This window comes from Streptopelia decaocto, assembly GCF_964273445.1.
Source record: "Streptopelia decaocto genome assembly, chromosome: 9".
NCBI classification, from domain to species: Eukaryota; Metazoa; Chordata; class Aves; order Columbiformes; family Columbidae; genus Streptopelia; species Streptopelia decaocto.
In genome coordinates this window covers 19251630-19271375 of record NC_138664.1, presented here as the reverse complement: position 1 = coordinate 19271375, position 19746 = coordinate 19251630, and the positions used below count along the sequence as shown (strand labels likewise).

General features: G+C 39.9%; 1 protein-coding gene across 9 annotated transcripts in view; it reads right to left on the bottom strand.

Moving 5' to 3' along the window:
• Positions 1–19746, bottom strand: part of HERC1 (HECT and RLD domain containing E3 ubiquitin protein ligase family member 1) — a 110921-nt gene that overhangs the window by 8061 nt on the left and 83114 nt on the right. For 7 of the 9 annotated variants that reach the window (XM_082060608.1, XM_082060607.1, XM_082060611.1 and 4 more), the window contains 24 exons: positions 19457–19509; positions 18072–18272; positions 17276–17450; positions 16283–16553; positions 15318–15531; positions 14322–14581; positions 13637–13764; positions 12582–12709; positions 11164–11364; positions 10175–10305; positions 8948–9147; positions 8378–8492; positions 7702–7848; positions 7061–7162; positions 5933–6106; positions 5321–5614; positions 4511–4576; positions 4214–4339; positions 3509–3647; positions 2844–3025; positions 2105–2260; positions 1517–1639; positions 848–950; positions 6–175 (listed from right to left, as the gene is read on the bottom strand). In XM_082060608.1, the coding sequence (XP_081916734.1) occupies positions 6–175; positions 848–950; positions 1517–1639; positions 2105–2260; positions 2844–3025; positions 3509–3647; positions 4214–4339; positions 4511–4576; positions 5321–5614; positions 5933–6106; positions 7061–7162; positions 7702–7848; positions 8378–8492; positions 8948–9147; positions 10175–10305; positions 11164–11364; positions 12582–12709; positions 13637–13764; positions 14322–14581; positions 15318–15531; positions 16283–16553; positions 17276–17450; positions 18072–18272; positions 19457–19509 (3859 nt within the window). The remainder of the gene's footprint in view (positions 1–5; positions 176–847; positions 951–1516; positions 1640–2104; positions 2261–2843; positions 3026–3508; positions 3648–4213; positions 4340–4510; positions 4577–5320; positions 5615–5932; positions 6107–7060; positions 7163–7701; positions 7849–8377; positions 8493–8947; positions 9148–10174; positions 10306–11163; positions 11365–12581; positions 12710–13636; positions 13765–14321; positions 14582–15317; positions 15532–16282; positions 16554–17275; positions 17451–18071; positions 18273–19456; positions 19510–19746) is intronic. The other 2 variants (XM_082060609.1, XM_082060614.1) reach the window with 2 other exon arrangements.

The window sequence follows — 19746 nt, the reverse complement described above, 5'->3', positions numbered from 1 at the left end:
CGTACCTGCCCCTCGGAGTTGCTCCCCCAGGCGTACACGTCCCCTGCGGATGACAGAGCCAGCGTGTGCTCCGCTCCCACCGCGATGTCCTCAATGAAGATTCCGGACAGCACGGGCACTTGTTGGGGTCTGTTGTGATTGCGAGCGCGACCTTCTGGCAAACCTATCAGGCGATCTGGAATGGCAAGCACACCGCTGTGTATGTACAGAACAGCAAAATGTTAATGGTACTTGCAGGCAGAAGTCAGGGAGGGACAAAATGCAATTCTCCGTGGCCTTGGAACCGTGACACCAGTGCAGCCGCTCAGGGAGAAATCTGCTGTACGTTTCCTACAAACCAGCACTTCCTACAGTGCTCATTTAGAACTGGTATTTTCACTTAAACAAAATCAAATTCTCTTAAACCAAGACTTATAGATCCTAATGTATGATTTTATAATGCACATGAATTAACTGACTTGAGAAGTTTAAACATGTTTAATTCAGCGCATTTGCAAATTCTCCTGCCCAGATTTTTAAGGCATACGCTTCATTAGACCAAGTAAACTTTTAAGTAACCCAAGGCTTTTGGACATGTGAAATTCAATGAACGAAGTTTTAGGAAAACACTCTTCAAAAAGTAAATTCGTAAACTGAAAGGCTAGCCTGAGATCAAACTAGATAGAGCTACAAATCTGGATTGTAGGCCTATGTTAAAACTGCATTGTTGAAGTTCCAAAATTCAGATTAGGTCAGAACAAATGTAAGATGTAGCATTCTGTCAGTCTTATGTCATATTGTTCTCCCTTTTCACTTGCAGTATACAGAAATCTATAGATGGAAGGGTCCAAATACCAGATTGTCCTACCTTGTCCAAAAGTATATACGTGACCATCTTTTGTCAGTGCAACAGAGAATTGGGTTCCACAGGCAACTTTTTTTATTCCAATTCCACAAAGAATATCCACTTTCTAAAGGGTAAGTGAAAGGAAAAATTGCTATGGTATTGTGAGGATCTAAACAGAAAGCAAACGTGAATTTCATCTGTAACTCCTGCTTCCAAAAAGAAATTTTACAATGCTCACTGTGCAGTGCATACATTGCAGGATTACTCTAATTAATGCTTGTAAATTAATGCAGGAAACTGAGATGCAGTTTTTTTCTTTAGTGGAATTAACACTTTATTCTACACACAATGATTCAAAATACCTTTTTTTTTTAGTAGGAGTAAGTGGGGAGTGGCTCCGGAGGAAGCCGATGAGTGTGTAAAAAACCTTCCCCCCAAATTCCAAAGAAAGAAAGCTCTTATCTTTAAGCTAATCCTAAATTTTTCACCACTGAGATAAGGTCACTAGTATTGACGTGAAATCCTTTAAAGTGTCAGGCTCGGCATAACATATCATCAGAACGATTTATGCCAGATTGTGTCAGAACAGTATAGTAGATGGAATTAATAATTTGACTCCTAAAATTTAGACTCTGAACACTGTGTAACACATTTAACAACACTGAAAATTTATGCTCTATGAATTCTAACCTGAGGCGAGGATTTTGCAGTGGAATTTCCCAAACCAAGTTTGCCATAATCTCCGTCTCCAAAAGCCCAAACCATTGAGCCGTCTGTTGACACAGCTACAGTATGATTGAGTCCGCAGGCCACCTGGGTGAGAAATACGTTATTAGGACAGTTTTTGCTAACTTGCTACTAACTCAAACACCCCAACTGCCTTTAAGAGAAGAAAAATAGTGTTTTAAAAAATAAGTATTCTTTTAAAACCATTAAAACATCCATTGCTCAAGACATTTAGGACCACAAGCAAAGGAGAGTATTAATGCTGCACGTGCTCGGTTTAAGAATACAAAAATGTTAAAAGACATGGGCAGTTTTGCAGAAAGAGGATCAAAAGGGTCAGGAAAGTAATTATATTTAAAAATATGCATCATAATCACAAGAAAGCCATGGTAAAAAACACCACCACCACAAAAAAAACCAAAAACTCCACAAACAAACAAACTCAAACCAAACAAACCACCAAAAAAACCCACAACCCCAACAGAACACTTAAATATGTTGAAAACATCGGCTTTACACAAAGATACATGGCTAGTTTTAGATAAACCATGCCTGTCCAATCTGGTAACCTTCCAGCGCCGTCACTCTTTCTGGAAGTTTCTTATTGGAAGTATTTCCAAGTCCTAATCGACCATAATCACCATTTCCAAATGTGAAAAGTTTACCATCCGCTGTCACCACAGCTGAGTGTTTGAAGCCACATGACATCTGGAAGCAAAATAATAATCATTTTTTACACACACCAGTTTGGGGGGGAAAATCCTATCAGCTATTCCAGGTAAGTATATAATACTTTTTCCTCCCATAGACTACATTTACTTAATAAAGAGCTAAAATACAGATATTTTATTATTAATGATTTCTCGAACAACCTCTCTCTTATTCTCAGCAGTAACGTTGAGGAGAACAGGTGAGTATTTGGGTGAAGAAAGGCTTTCAGACGTTTAATTTTTTAATTGATTTTTATCAACTGCTGTTTTCTGCCAGTAGATTGCTTTTGTTGTAGGAATAGTTTATATTTTATAAAGAAACCTCCAGTCAAAGCCAAACACATTTTTGTGCATTGTTCTAATGCACATTCAGTACTTCGGAGGAGGTCTCAGACACTGGTTTTGTAGGTCAAAGTCACCTGACAGGGACCAAGGGAATCTTCTAAATTGAGAGAAATAAACAGCCGCCTGTTTTCGCTCAGTATATGAACCCAAACTGCCAAGACAAAGTGGTTCTGGAATGTTCCTAGCACGGGGCTACCACAGCCGCAGTGTGGAGGAGACAGTAAAGATTTTGGCACCTGCACCACTTCTTCTCCTTGCAGAGCCTCGATCTGCCTGGGCCTGCGCTGCCTGTCGCTGTTCCCATGGCCCAGTTTGCCGTAGTCTCCATCCCCCCAGCTGAAGACCTCCCCACTCTCTGTCAGAGCCATGGAATGTCCGTCAGAGCCACACGAGGTCACCAGCTGGGTCACCACAAAGCCTGTTACAGAAAAATCAGAAAACGTAGTTTAGACTAAATTATAATAAAAACGATCATAAACTCCTAACACGCATTCATCCAAGTGCCCCTGGTGGCAGCCGAATAAGTCTGCAGAAAGGAACCAACCACTGTAACAGTTCTCTTCTTATAACAAGTTGTTTATTCTTATTTTGAACAAAACCTTTGTCTTCTCATGTATGACCTATGCTTCTGGCTTGCCATTAGTTTTGAAATGAAACACTCCCATCTTGAGCAAATGCTTTTCCCTGAAGCCTTCTTAAAATTAAGGAATTTTAACATATTACTACTTCAATCTTAAGGAGAGATAAGCATCTAGTCTATTTGTTCAATTTTTAAGTTATAGACGACAATATTTTGATGTATAAATCTGCACGAAGAGCATCAACACAAAAAATTACATTCACTATGAAAATGCTTATTTGGGTTTCATCACCAGACTCATTTCACCCCCCGCAGTCTCACCTTGCAGCGCTGAGATGACTGTCAACACGTGCAGATCATCAGAGTTTCCCTGTCCCAGCCGCCCATAGCTCCCTTCTCCACAAGCCAGAACCGTGCCGTTGGCTTGAATGACAAACGTACAATTCTGACCACAAACAACCTGGTTTAGAAAGACACAAAGGAGTTTGAAAGACTTTTCTGTTAGATGCAGAAACACTGTATCACCTGTATTACAATATTCTTTCTTTTTTTTTGCCTTTGTAATTATATTGAGACAACAGACTCTTCTGCCACACCGTTAATACCTATGTGACAACGTAAATTACTTCGCTGACACTTGCTACTAGTTTTGCAACCCTTCTTCCAGTGAGAGAAATCAAAATATACTCCTACCTGAGATTTAGTTCTGATGTTTCCATACTCAATATCAACATTATTTCAGAAAACAAGACTGGCACATGTATTATGTCAAAGCTGTGCAGGAATTTTCAAGTCATGCTTAGATCAAACAATTTTGTTTTGTCAGATACCAATGGCTTCTTGATTTGCATTTGTCAAATAATTAAAGACTTTGTCTTTAGTGAAAACACATGTTTTAGGGGTACTTTATAGTAAATTCAAACAACAAATTGAAAAGACATTTTGAGAGAGATTTTGACAAACTGTACAACCAACACATGCTAAATCGTTAAAAATAAAAGCACGTGACTGTTTTTAGATGATCACCTGCTGAGCCTGAGAGAAGGAAGGTGCGGCTACTGGTATCATGACATTTCTCCCAGCTTCTGCCAACTGTCCGTGGCGTCCTGCTCCCCACAGGTACACGTCACATTTGCCTCCCAAGTGCCAATCCTATGGAACAACACGGAACAATGCTTTACACCACCAGTACTTTCAATAGCTTACCAATGTTTAAAAATAATTCAAATAAAGTAGAATACCCCCCACCTGACAAAAAAACTCAGAACAAAATGAACAAAAAGCTGACAACAAAAATACCCCGAACTCATCAACGTGACTAACCTCTGGCCTTGATGTTGCCCAAGACATGATCTGCTCGTCCATCCCATTGATCCATTTACTGTTGTCCTACACAACAAAAGCCACAGTTACCACATTCAGTGCAAGAGATGCACATTCTTTTGCTGTTATGAAATACATGTTTTCCTTTCTAACTAAGAACAATATTAACATCCAAATTACTCTAAATGGTATAGCAGTAAGAATGAATGTGGGCAGGCTCAAATACTTTAATTTTGTCCCTAGGCCAAGTTTATTTCCTTACTACATCTATCTAGCAACGACACTCTTATCCATGACTTGCAATCAAAATAAAAACAGAAAAACAAACCAAATTTATGATGAAGTAATCTCTCCCTGATCACTGATGCTTCAGGCTTTTTGAAGTTTTAATTGCAAACACTGGCTTATAAACTTGCTGATAAAAAATTCTTAATCCAAAATTTCTGCTTTGGTTTACATATCACAAGAAGTCAAAGACAATTGGCACTAGCAAAAAAATTCGCTGTAGAAATGTGCCAAAATGTTACTCTAAAAATAGCATTGTAAAGCTCTACATTTCTTGATTCTGTCACGTATGAAAATCACTGTCACAGTTTTGGGTTGTATTTTGCAACTGACTTGCGCTCATGACTACACACACAGGGAGCAATCGTCACAGTATATTCAACCGCTTAGCTAAAAACTAAACTTACTGTTATTGCTGGTGCTTATGTTAATGATTATTAATCTTTACAGTTCAGAGATGTTAACTGCGTCATACCACACACTCAATAGCAACATGTTTTGCTGAGGCAATGTAGCACACCTTACCATTAAGAGAGCAAGTTCGTCCTCTGGAACAGGCTCCAGGTCTGGGACAGAGAAGGATTCTGGGAACTGAGCCCCCTTGGCCAGGGCTTCAGCAGCTTTAATGGTGGTGGAGAAGCACTCGAGCCAGGCCCACTCGGCGGGATTCCAGGCCGAGGGATCGGGGAGGCAGTTCTGGTGGTGGGGTGGGACCGGGGGGTTGCACAAGAGCTGGTCCAGGTGCAGACCCACGGCGAGCGAGGCCAAGCACTGCATGTACGGGCTGTGGACGAGCTGGTCTCCACAAACAACGTGGGGCTACAGTGGGGGGCAGTGGGAGAGAGAAATTGAACACACAAAGTTAGAAATATATATTAATCAACTCAGAAAGAGGAGTCCTTCAAAGCTAGTACTGTAGAAAAATACTTTCTTCCATGCTTAATCAAAGTTTTTCTAATATTGTAAATATTCTCAAATTAGGAGACTACCAGCTCTGAGAATACTGAAAGATATTTGCAAACAGGCTGTGGCAAAGTCTCCTGGGCTCTCTGTGGGGAAAGACTGAAACCAGCTGAAATTCAAGCAGTGACCTCATGTCAGCCATGAATTTTCCATGTTCGCATTAGGTGTTCTTACCTTTTCATAAGCATACTGCTCCTGAAGCATTATTGGCAAACGTTCCAAGAAAGCTCGCATGCAAGGAGCCATATTTAATCCCAGAACTCCTTGCTGTTTCAGTGCCGTCCTACACGTGGCAAGCACGTGGTTGGAAGATATCCACTCTGACGTACAGTTCACTACCAACACATCCTGTTCGATAGCAGCCACAAGACACACGACAAGTTAAAAATTCATAAAGCGGGATTATTCAGCTCCACTGATTTATCATCAGTTATCTAAAGCAGAGTTCATTTCAGTGAATGCTGATGTAGGTGATGTAAGCGGTGTGCAGCATCCTGAATAACCACTGGCTCAGAGGATTCCACCCGCCCCTCCAAATTAAACACGGCATACTATTAAAAGAGCACCACTCTTATTAGGGTCAGATGATAGTTGAAGGCCAAAACAATGTGTCTCAAAAATATAATGCAGTTAGACAGATATTTTTATCTGCATGTTTCTAAAATAAAGAAAAAGGGAAAGGGAAAGGAAAAGCAAAAGGAAAAGCAAAAGGAAAAGAAAGAAAAAGCAAAAGAAAGAAAAAGAAAAAAGAAAAGAAAGAAGAATAAAAAGAAGAATAAAAAGAAAAAGAAAAAGAAAAAGAAAAAGAAAAAGAAAAAGAAAAAGAAAAAGGAAAAAGGAAAAGGAAAAGGAAAAGGAAAAGGAAAAGGAAAAGGAAAAGAAAAAGAAAAAGAAAAAGAAAAAGAAAAAGAAAAAGAAAAAGAAAGAAAAAGAAAAAGAAAAAGAAAAAGAAAAAGAAAAAGAAAAAGAAAAAGAAAAAGAAAAAGAAAAAGAAAAAGAAAAAGAAAAAGAAAGAGAAAAAGAGAAAAAGAGAAAAAGAGAAAAAGAGAAAAAGAGAAAAAGAGAAAGAAAAAAGAAAAAGGAAAAGGAAAAGGAAAAGGAAAAAGGAAAAAGGAAAAAGGAAAAAGGAAAAAGGAAAAAGGGAAAAGGAAAAGGAAAAGGAAAAGGAAAAGGAAAAGGAAAAAGAAAAAGAAAAAGAAGAAAAAAAGAGAAAAAGAAAAAGAAAAAAAGGGAAGACAGACAAATGGCATTTTCTTTTAGTCAAAAACTTGCAAGAAAAATGAATTTAACACATGGTGTCACCTTCGATCTGTTTGAGCAAGCAGCTACTCCAACCTCAGGTATCCACACTGCAGTCTGAATTGCTCCAGACCCGATGACGACACTCTGTAACACGGAGCCATCCTACGGACAGAAGGGTTGGAGTCAGTGCGGATACACAGCTCATTTCTGTTTAAATGCACACGATTATATTCTTAAGGATGATATTGTCTCAAGCCCTTCAATAACTATTTAAAAACTGAAATGTTTATATTAAAAGTGAAAAAAAATCTAGTGTTTTATCATACTAAGGAGATAATGAAACTAAGGATTTGGAAGTGTTTGATAATCCACATTATCTGATTTCCTGGAAAAGCTTTTAAAGTATGAGGATATTGTTCCCAGCTACAAAGAGGGTGGCTGGTTCTGCAAAGCGTGACTCACTTTACCAAGCCTACAGCATGAATCAATTGTAGAACCATCAAATAGAAAATCCTTCAATGTTAAGTACAATTTCAATTTAGATTTTATTATTGATAATTTTATACCATTATTTTATACCATACTTTCTCTAATGTTTCTAACATACTGGAAGGAAAAAAAAAGAAAGCTAGCTTGATGCCCTGGCCATTTTAGATACCCAGACTCAATGAAGAATCACACCACATCAAAGGTGATCTTACCCGTAAAGACCAAATATTCATGAGGCCACCGAGTCCACCAGACACTAAAGCCAGCCCATCAGGACTGAATGCAACAGTCCGAACCGGAGTGATGTGTCCTCTCAGCTGAAATACACACTTGACTTCCACTGCTTTTCTGTATCCGTCCTGAAAATCAGTTCAGAGTTATGGAACACTGTGAACTATTGAGAGAAAACGGAATAGCCTAACAGCTTCTGTATTCTGCAATAACTACTGATCATCTGCAGAGATGCAGGAATTTCCACAAGATAATAATAACGACTATGATCGTATTTTATAAACATCTTCATCACGTTATCTTTTGTCCCTGTACAATACACTATCAGCGTTAAAGACCACATTACAATTTACGTAATGACTTATTTTTATCTAGAAACAATTTAAAACTCTTATTAAATTTTAGTATAAATTTATCATCTTTAAAAAAAAATGAAAACAGAACAAAATATAATTTTTAGCCAAATAAAATTCATTTAAACCTGTGATTTTTCATTTCCTGTTCTGACGATGCCCACACATACACAAATGCAAAATAAACTTTTTTTAGCAAATGTCTTCTCTCGGGAAATGGTGAGATTTGAGGAACTTGCTCACACTTCTCCAATTTCAGAATGAGTGAGGAGAATTTCTGAAATGCCAAGTTTACTCCTTTTACCTTGGCACTTGTTTCTGGGTCCCACCATCCTTCTGAGCAAGCCGGGCTGGACTGCAAAGCCATCACGATGTCCTGCGGAACGGTCCAGACGCACACCAAGCCGTTGTGGCATCCTCTAAAGGCAGTCAGGAGAAATCAGCACAACAAAGCAAAGGTATTAACTAACAAAATGGCAGTGGTCTGGTATTAACGTATCAGTAGCCTTCACCACCGTCCTATAAAACGGTATCACTTAATCTAAGGTGGAAAGGCGTGCTCCCAAAGGATAAACGCTTTTTTTCCTATTCCACCCTACCCCACAGCTTTTTAATTTTTACTACCACCATACTCTCAGAAAAAAAATATTTGGATGAAACAGAACAATTTCAGGCAGGACCACCATAAACGGGTGTCACAGCATGGAGAGAACAGCCGGCAACACGATTCTGACGCCTTACGGATCTCATTACAACAGGCTTACTCAATTAATGTTATTTTAAAAAAAAGACCAAACTTTCCTTTGCTCTGGGCACTGGAGACTGGTAGAAAAGACCTGCAAAAGAGCTATAAACAATTAAAAAAACCACATACGTAGCCAGTAAAAGCTGCAGCTTGGGCCCTTTCCCCGGCAGAGCGCACCAGGCGATGCCGTTGACCAGGGCTGGGCTGGCCAGCGAGTGCAGGCGTCTCCAGCAGCCGCCCACGTATCCCCAGAGTTTCACTGTTTCTTCCTTGGCACACGTCAGGAGAATCTTCCCAGTTGGATCCCACTTCATGCTAACAATCATATCCTATTGGATTGCAAAAAATTAAACGTCAGTATGAAGTAACGCAGTGAGAACAGAGAAAATTTAACTCTCAGAGCTAAGGTAATGTTTAATTATTAATAATAATAAAGAACATTTTATTCTCAAATCACTACAGAGATAGTGAGTTTCAATTATGAAATCATAATGATACTTTTCAGAACTATCAAATTATAACACAATCCTGGGTTCCTATGAGAAACTAAAGGGAAAGCACAGAAAGAAAATGTTCCCTTTTCACTGGACACCATTCTTGATTTTTTTTCCCACTAAGATGTAGCCAATTTTTCCTTCTTTTTTTATATTATGAAATTGTAGTATGAATTACCTCAATGGTCCGTGGTTCATAAACATACCAGGGCCAGATGTAGCTTTGGGCCTGAGGCAGGAGAGCGAACACCCCCAGGGGAAAGGGCAAGCAGAGCTTTATGTCCCAGCAGGCTCACTCCTGTCTCTGCCGTGCTGCAAACAGCACGACCAGTTCACAGAGCACTCGATGCTTTTACTACACCTACACTTGCGGAATTCTCCTCTCAGCCTAACGAATCATTCATGGACTATTAATAACTTATTAATACACACTAGCCAAGCAAAGGATCTAAACCATTCTGGCTGAATGTTAGAGAAACATCTCGTGCTCTGCACAGAAACTTAAGCTTTACAAAAACTTGTGACATAACCAAAATTAAAATTTATTACAGGTACTTTTACAAAATAAAAGAACCACAGTCTTTTAAATCAAGGCACGCATAGCGGTGTCCTTAATACACCTCTGTCACTGTACATACACACACTTCACAATCTCTAATAGCAGAAAAGGCTATAAAATTTGCTTTTCCCTTTTTAAAATGTAGTAGACTGTTCCTTTAAAATATACGTGTATCAGAAATAGGTATGTCTTCTTAAAATAATCTGCACTTGACTTCATGAACATCTTTCAAATACAGAAAATAGCTTAAACAGATCTTTACCTACAAAAATTACGCATTAGCTTTCACAAGATGAACTCTACCTTATGTGCATCAACTAGAACAATTCCTCCTTTTTCAAGTGGTTCCTTTGTTCCTATGAGCAATTTTCCATCTGAATAGCCAACTGCAAACGGTCTGTCTTCACTGAACCAGGCCAGGCAGGTGACAGACACTACGGAAACAGACAACACACACGTGTATTAAACTCAGCTGAGCTTCACTCCTGCCAAAGAGGTTTGTGTAGTGCAGCCGTTTAAAACATGTAGCGCGTAACAACTTCCCCCACCAAAAGGGTGAGTTTTGGTCTGAAAATGTTCTTGAATTTGTATGGTAAAGTTAAACTGAGTGCTGCAGTTGTTGAGAATATTTTGTAATAGTTTTTCCATTCTTCTTTTTGTTAAAGTAATTTAATTTATGTTCCTGACATGGTGAAAAGAACTATGCTAGGGGAAAAAAAAAGTAGCCGAATCCTATACATGTGTCTGAGCTAGGGATGCTGCAAAGAAAAGCACTGAAAACAAGTGGAGCCTTTCTTAGTACGTAGATATTGCCTCACTTGATTCTGCCACAGAATCTGCAGATTTCCCAAGGCAGCAAAACCACACAGTGCTACCAAAGATGTGCTACTTCATGTCCCCTGCGACTGGAACTACCACGGAAAATTGGCAATAATTCAGTAATTCAAGTGGCGCTGACTCCGTGCTATCTGTAGACAAAGGAGATGCTGCAGGGAATCGATCTGGATTTTATATGATGGCAGGAACGCCAGGATTTGAGCCGGTAGCTACAACTGTTTGCTTCTGCTGCAGGAGAACCGGGGTGCAGGTGGAGATCCCACAGACTTTTCTCCTCCCATGAATGCAACCGAATGACGCTTGCGGGTAAATTACCAGAAGTCATATCCCATGAAAAAACATTACAAATTTGACATTATATACTTAATTTTTAAAAAGGGGGAGAAGGTTTGCGGAGGGGAAGGGGGCATACTCATGATTTTAATTTCTGCTTAAATACTGCTACAGTCACCTACCGTCCTTTCTGTAGCAGTGTTCCAGTTCTAGTCGGCGCATGGTTGAAATATCTACAACTTCGATGAGACCAAGAGATCCATCCATCCGACCGATTAACAATAATTCCGGAGCATCTCCTGTCCACGCTGCAGCTGGCCCTTCTTCTGGCCAAGCTAGAGCAGACACCCAGTGAGGCTGAAGGTCCAATAGTCCTTTTCCTCCTAGGAGACCAACAAAGCTTTTAAAACTACTTCATCTTCATAAAGAAAAGAAAAGAAAAGAAAAGAAAACAACAAAAATACTTTCCATGGGAGAAGATCAAGAGATCCTATTTAGAGCTAGGACATACTACAAATTCATGGGAGTTACGAACCTACAAAGTAATGATCCACTAATCTATGCAGACACCAAAATGTAGCTCACAAATCTCAATTATCAGTTAAGTTACACAGTTTCGTTAAGGAAGGAAGCAGAATTCCTCAGTACTCGGTAAATGTCCACTTCTCCTGTGGCCTGTTAACATGGGCCACGCAACTGGTGATTTTCATAGGAGCAAAACAACAGGATAATGATTCAGAAATGACAAAGTGACACTTACAGGAGTTCTAAAGGTTTTATGCTGGATTATCGAATTGAAGCACAAATGAGAGTAAAGGTGTAAAAGAATCCACTGAAAGATGCCGCAAACTGAACCAGAGAATTGGAAAGGGCCTTTCCTGGGTCAGGTTCAGTCCTTGCCACAAACAATCTCATGAGTTCACCTAATTCATCCTATAGTACTTCTTCCCTGGCTGTCTTTCCTCCTTATATGAGATCACAGTCTTTGGAACATTAGAAACTTTCCTGATGTTATTCACAGCCAGTTTATTTGCATTTCGTCTTGTGTCACCACTGTCCACTTGCTTACATAGCTGCTTTTTCCTGGGCTTCTCACAGAGTTTCTCTTCCTGACGTATTTATTTATAAGCTTCCCCCCTCCAAGACTCTTTTTTTTGTTCAAATAAATAACCAAGCTCCCTCGTTCCTCTCTCATGAGAAGGCATTCCATACAGCTGATCATTCCAGCAACCCTTCCCTCCAGCTCTTTCAGCCCATTTTCACATTCTCCCTGTTGCATGCAGAAAGGGAATTCTTGCCAACTACAGGGTCGTATTTACAGACAAAAATTTCTAAGTGTGAACAAGCCTCACACCTAAACACTTCTGATTCAACGAGCTGATCAAGTTTTCTACTGAATTAATTGTAAATCACACATCCATTTGTGGTTAGTGCCTTCCTCTAGTTAAACAGCTTTACAAGATATTCTGGAAGATGGCTGGCATTTAAAGTGGAGAGCACACACACTTAAATTCTCAGGCAAACAAATACCCACTAACTTAGTGGCTTCCCTAGGAATCCATTACATCATGAGGCGCCACAGGTCACGAACAGCGCGTACCATTGACTTGCCAGATGTTCACCATCTTTTCCGTAGCTCCAGCCAGATACTTGCCACTGATGCTCCAACACACAAGAGACAAACTGAGGTCACTGGGTGATCCCAGACTTTCTTCAGAATCACCTTCTCTGCAAGAGAATGAAATAATGCAATTTAAAAAGGGCATTTCCTTTAAGCAGACAGGAAAACATAGAATTAATGAAATACCGGAGTTAAAACATGGAGTCTTCCGGCCTCCGCTGCATATTTATGTAACAAATTTTTCTGCTCACAGTTCTATATTCTATTTAAAACCAGTTCAAATGACAGAATGAGATACTAGTTATTACCACAGTAAGAAATCTGAAGTTAGGCTTCAATTTGAAAAATAAGTCTAATTATCTATTTGTATCTCAAATGTAACATCTTTGGTGAGAGCAAAACTCTCTGGGGATTCATGAAATGAAACAGCTTGGACAAAGGACATGAAAGATGTATCCTGCTCTCAGTTCTGGCTTAGACTCCTTCTCCTGTACAATATTGTTGCACTGTTCTAAAATTCTATTTTAAAGTTTGCCTTGGGTAACTGTAAGGGGACCACTGATATGTTTCATTGCCCTTAAGGTCATACACAACAGGCACAGTTTTTACTGATTTTAGTAATAGTAAAATGAGGGCTATGACACTGCCAGGATGCATATTTTGGCCCCAATACGGTGTCACCTCTGTTTTTGAAGACGCAGGAGGCAAACCTTTGGTGTGCTCTTGCTTAAGCAGGAGACATTTCATTTGTGAATACAGCAGGTAACAAGATATTTTAACTATTAATGTAACACATGTAACAATATTCACACTAAAAGTTAACATAACAGGTAGTGATACTGTATCAGCTTGATATTTAAGTTCGGTTTTCAGTTTTAAGCTATTTAATTTCCTTCCCATGCCGTAAGGACAGCAACAGCTGAGGAAAAATGAGAGAATGTCTGTGCAGGAGACATTGCAAGGTTGGTTCTTTTCATGATCTTGCACAATTACAGCTCGAATTCAATATCTGCTACCATAAAGAATCCACTTACAGCTTGTTGAGCACACACGTTTGTTGCAGTGAATACTGCTTCTTGGTGACGTTCCACACTCTGATGGTGCCATCATTGCCACTAGTTGCCAAAAGTCCCTTTTTATTGCACCAAACGCATGTCATGACCTACAAATACCAAAGGAATCATGGCAAACCCGCAATTTAAAGCTAAAGCTTAGGTACATTTGTTCTCTAATATTAAACAAACACTAACCAATGGGACAAAGCATTAGCTGCATTATTGAAACACACTTTACAATCAACCCAAAGATACTGTTGTACTTGTACGGTATCACGCACTGTAATTCATCACGCTTTATAAGGACGCTACACTTCATTCAGACCTGTGCCCCACAGGCCGCTATCGCACAGAATACTGGACAAAGATGTTAACGACTATGACAGAAAAATCAATGCCAATTAAGATCTAGTCTAAGGAAAGATGTTGTGTGATTCCGCTGGCTTCATGGACTGTGAGAACACTCTCCTGCCCCCTTTAATTCAAGCTTCCAAGCAGCTGAGTGTTTTTCTGCATCAGAGGGACCCTCAGCAATAAATCACCACAAAACTACTTCTTGTGGGAGATCATTTCAGTTAGTATATTTGTAAAATACTAGTATTTTTCTGTATTCTACAAAAGAGAGTATTGAAATCCACGCAACCGCGGGGGAAACCACACTTACCTTGTTCTGATGAGCCTCCAATTTGATGAAGGAACATTTTCGTAAGTCTCCCCCCATATCAGCGAGGGTCTGAGGAACAGTTTGATTATCTCGGTCGTGCGCTGCCAGAGTTCGCACCAGCTGCTGAGCAGCCCACTGCCTGTGCTGGGAAGATAACCTTGAGGAGAGGCAGCAAGCTGCCAGGGCGTTAGCCAGCTCCAGAGGGCCTACAGCAGAAGGATCATAGGAAGGATGGGCATACAAATGGGCAATTAAACCTGCTTAAACAAAACAATGAGATGATGCCTAGATGAGTGCCAAACAGAATTACACAGATGAACACAGCATTAGCCATAATTTCCAGAAAGAAAGGAAAGAGATTACTAGAGATCATGTTAACTATCAGAAAAAACACTCCTGATACTACAAGAAAAATAACCCCCTTTAAAATGTCACCAAAAGCCCTTAAGAATAGAATTACAAATAGCCCTATTGCCACCATATGGAAAATGGTTGTTCACAGAGCAAGTGCTTTTTCAATAGGAAAATAAGCTGCTGTCCCTGCAGCTGCTTTTTGGCTCCCCGGCCTCTCCCAGCAGAGGCGGCACAACTTTCTCCCTCAGGGACAGACCAGCCGCCAACTGTTATTCCCCTCATCGCATCGGGTGGCACAACCGAGGCTGAATGTCTCAGCCATATGGCTTTGAATCCACACAGTTCAGGGTTTTTTTTTGAAGTGGTGGCATCTATGCAATAAGATAATTTTTCTAAGTAAAACTGTTGTACTAAACAATAAGATTACTTTGATTAAAACAAGTTTTGTACATTGGTTTAGTGCCAGAGCTACATTAATGGTTGGACTCGATCTCATGGGTCTTTCCAACCACAACTATTCTATGATTCTGTGATTTTTGAAAGTATATCTATTTCTATATTATTTTAGGAAGTCTCTCCTTAAATATAAATGAGGAATAGAAGATTTAATAATCAACATTTAAAAACAAAGCTATATCATACCTTTCTTTTCAATTTCTGCTTTATCATAATTTGGCCTCAGTTTGGCCCCTTTGTCTGCCAAAAGCGCTACAAGTGCTTGAGTAACCACAAAATTCGGAGATGTAACAAGTTTGTTTTCTTCTGCAATTCCTCTTAAAAAACTTGGCAAAAATTTCCGCTGAATTGGATCATCAACTGTTGTCAAGTTTACACCAGTTGCTGCAGAAATCAAATTCTAAAAATAAACAATTAAAGACAATACATAACCAGAACAAACAGAAAAATCAAACTTTGGGAAACATTTTTAGTTGAACAAATCATGCAGAGTTTTAAATACTTCAATTTATTTTCAGAAATTCTCAGCTCCCAACTGCTTTTATTTTAACAGGCAAGGATCATGTGCAATATGGAATCTAAGTCTCCTGCCCTGAGGGGTACCCGGCCTTAATGCAGCCAAAAAAGGAATTACCGCCAAGAACAAAGGAGCTTAGAGAAGAACTTTTTATAAAGTTGTGCACCTGTTGGTAACATAAGAAGCAGTAACACAAGAAAATCCAGTATCTCATCCAACACTTGTATTTTTTCCAATTTCAAACTCGGAAGAACAAAACCATTACTCTGATGGCTTAGAAGTTTTGTGATGCGTGTGAAGTCCTGCTGCATGTTCACAGCCGCAGATCATACGTTTCTAAATACAAGCAATCTGTGCTCCACACAGAGTTGACTCAATTAAAAAAGCCAAAAACTTCAACAGAAAAAGCCTGTCGATACAAAAAGCACATCCATTCTTCTCCACTTGAAAAGAGCACTCAGGAAAAACATGCCCTTGTTCAGACCCATAAACAAGAACTCTAAAGAGATCCTCAAACTGGGGGCGGCCTCACCACAGTCCAGAAGATAAAAGCACAGATATGTACTAAACAGACTGCTCCATCTCATGTATAAGTAGTTTAATATAAATATGTACATTGAAATAACAGTCCTACCTGTGTACATAACTGCACCAGCAGTTTGGCAGCACTAGGAGTGTTGGAGGCCAAGCAGCCCACGGCCGTACTCAGGTAGGCCAGACAAGAGATGGGTTTGCTGGTCTTGCTGTGGATTCCTCGGGAGCGCTCTGCGGGACTCGAGGCCGTGGCTGGACTGGTGGAGAGCCCGGCTCTCCCCGCCGCCGCCAGGCACATCAAACGCACCAGCGTTCTGATGTCCGTTAGTCCCAAGGATTCAAGGCCAGCCGCCAGGCTGCAGCTCGAACCGCTGTCAAAAGTGAATACAAATGCTCTTGGTTTCGTTAGTACATTTTAAAAGAAAGTTATGTTTGGTTAAAGCTATTCCCAAGCCATTAGTGAACATGGCCTGCTGGACCAGCTGGACATTGTTACATGCAGGGGGAAGGAGAAAGAGAAATGAAGCTGCAGCTCTTCCACTCCTTTTCTTTAAAGCTGAAGACAAAAACACATCACAGACTTGCCCTTGCAAAAATCCATGAGTTTCCTTGGAATCACTCAAATTTTATGGGTAACTGGTGTTTAGAGTTCTGCTATGGCAATATGCACAGGTACATGTCAGATCTCTGCGATGGCTTCATGGCTGCACAGCTATCTTGTACAGAGCCAGTTTTTAAATCCTCACACCCCACCAACTGCTGCACTTCAACTGCGTTCCTCTAACGTTTACCTCTAAGTCCTGACACTTGCCATGAACAAAGCCTCACTGACAAAGGCAGCAGCTTTGTGTTCCAAATGGCTGATACTACTGGAGTTCATTTGCCACATAAGATGTAGAGTTTCTTTCATAAAGTTTGAAGATAGGGTTAAAAATAATAGAATCATCTGAACTTTTTCTCTTAATAGCATGACACAAGTACATAAAATGAAAATCACTTTCCCAAATAGCTTAAAACCACATCTCTATCAAACACAGCTTGGTAACTGGTCCCAAACAGAAAGGTGGGAAGTGTTGCCAAGGATGCCACCAACCTGACGGACAGGAGCGAGAGCGCTCTCATCACCATGGTTCTTGCCAGGAGGACTTGGGCGGCAGCTGTCACTCTTCTGAGAGCCATAACGCGGTCGTGGGGATTCACCAGGGCAGCTGCTTGTTCTCCTAAGGTTATCCTGCCGGAAGAGCTTTTTTCTATAGAGCCGTGACAGCCTTGGAAATAATGATGATGATTTGTGTTAGTTTTTAAAGAAAAACAAAACAGTATCATACAGAAAAAAGTGCAGAAGCAAATCGGGCCCAAGTTTGGAAATTACTCATTAATTTTTCAAAATTTCAGACATACAGAACTACAGTGATAATGACCGAGAGGGAAACACACTCCTGAAATACACTCCATAATTTAGTTATTCCTTGTTTTCAAAGACAGATGAGCACAACTTGACAGTACTCAAGTTAATGTCGATTCCTCTCTTTTCCTTTAGAGGGGGCTACAAACACACATATTGATCCTGCATTTCAATAGGCTGCTCAGTAAGCCCAACTTAAATCCATGAATCCATCTGTGAGTTCTGCAAAGCATGCTACCAGCATTCACTGTAGGACTACAGTCACAGTTTCATGAGTAAATCAAAGCTTTGAACCTTCTGCCAATAAAAATACCTCGTATTCCTCTCTCTCACTCCCCCAGAATAAAAGGGCAATTTAGAACTCTTGTCTGCACCTGCCCATGGCGGGAGGCAGGAAAGACTCAAACTATTCCTGCGTTGCCCCTATAAAATCACACCGAAGGAGGGGTGTTTCTGCTTTGGATAAAACTCATTTCAAATGTACCTATTTGCATCAGTGTCTCCTCCATACTGTTGGTGGCTGTCACCATAGCAACCGAAGCACCCAGAGGGTCGCTGTCAGGGAACTGGACAGGCTCAGGTACAATACGGCGATCGTTCAACCCAAGAGGTCCAGCCAGTAATTCAAATTCCTCTTCTCCTGTCAGCTTTTCGTCTTCGTCTACATCTAACATATCCCAGTCTTCTAGAATTGGAGAAACGTAATCAGACTTGGTTACAAAAGCTAAAATATTAAATCATTTCAATTAATTAGAACAGAAAACAATACAGGGTAAAAAATGTGGATTGCAATCTGTAACGTAGTAGTCTTAATAACTCATCTTCTGATGTTGGCACAGACACCACATTGTGAATCAGAAAATCAAAAACCTGCTCTTGCCCCCCTCCATTTAATTTGGTCCTTATTTCTACTGCAGAGAAGTTTCACAGAAGATTCTCTGAAGCATCAAACCAGTTTTTTTTTTCCAAAACACAGAAATGAGAGGTTGTGACATCTCAAAACCTGGAATATAGTGTAAAGTGTAGACATGCAGTTGTGCTTTAAATCATGATAACAGGTGCATGTTCCAAAGGAGTCAACAGTGAAGACAGACACCAGAAATTTCTGGTCTTCGTACTTATCCAGAAAGTATGTATGTAGTTCTTAGGTCGCAACTGTACAGACAGGATTTTGCTTCTCATTCCCAGGAAATTAAAAAAAAGCACTATAATTGCAACTGAGTTCTGCATTTCATTCACTTCCCAACTTCTATTTTTTCCTCTATTGGGATTTGGACTTGCTGTTAAGTTGTGGAGCACCCATTTACTCTTACACAGACAAATGTGCTAGATCATACAGCTGGGATCATGCAAGCTACAGAAAGGCCCAGAATCAAACAATCATCTGGGAAAGGTTTCCTGCAGTCACCAGAAACAATGCGTTTGAAGAGAAAGCCGCCCTCAGGACACGCTCTGCTCGTACTAAGGTGGAAAAAGTAAGACCAAGCCTAATGGCAGAGTTCTGAGACTCTAACTTCTGCTACTTAATCCCTACAAAGTTAGCTGAAGAAATGTATTCCAACATAAGGCTTTGTATGTGCAGTTCTGGATATAACACACACCCACAAGACCTTATCATCCAAAGTTAAGTATTTGCCATTTCAGCTACTTAGATGAAAGATGCAAGAAAAAAAGTCACTGATTTTTTTCCCATTTGAACTAAAAAAGGAAAAAAAACCCAACCAAACTCCAGCTAGGGTGAAGAAGCTTTTAAATACACCTTCCCATTCAGTCTCGCAAAAGGTTCATTTGCATGAAGCACCTTCATGTAAAAATAAAACACTGTGCAAGTGCAAAGTATTAAAGATCTTCAGCAACTTAAAAACGTACCTTCATAGACACTGTCTTGTTTACCTATTAAATCAGGAGCCTGGCCTTTGTACCTGTATGAAAAAATAACAAAGAAAATATCTAATTATCTACATATATGCATAAGAATGTTAAACTTGGTCTACTGTTAAGTTACTTTACTGTTAGATCGGTGTAGATATGATTTCTGGAAATGGCGAGTAACAGAGAAAGAAATAAAAGAGCGTCTACAAGTGTCTTCAGAGAGAGAAAGCGTCTTGCAGTACTAATGTGAGAAAGGCCCATAAAAATACTGCAATTGTCAGACGAAA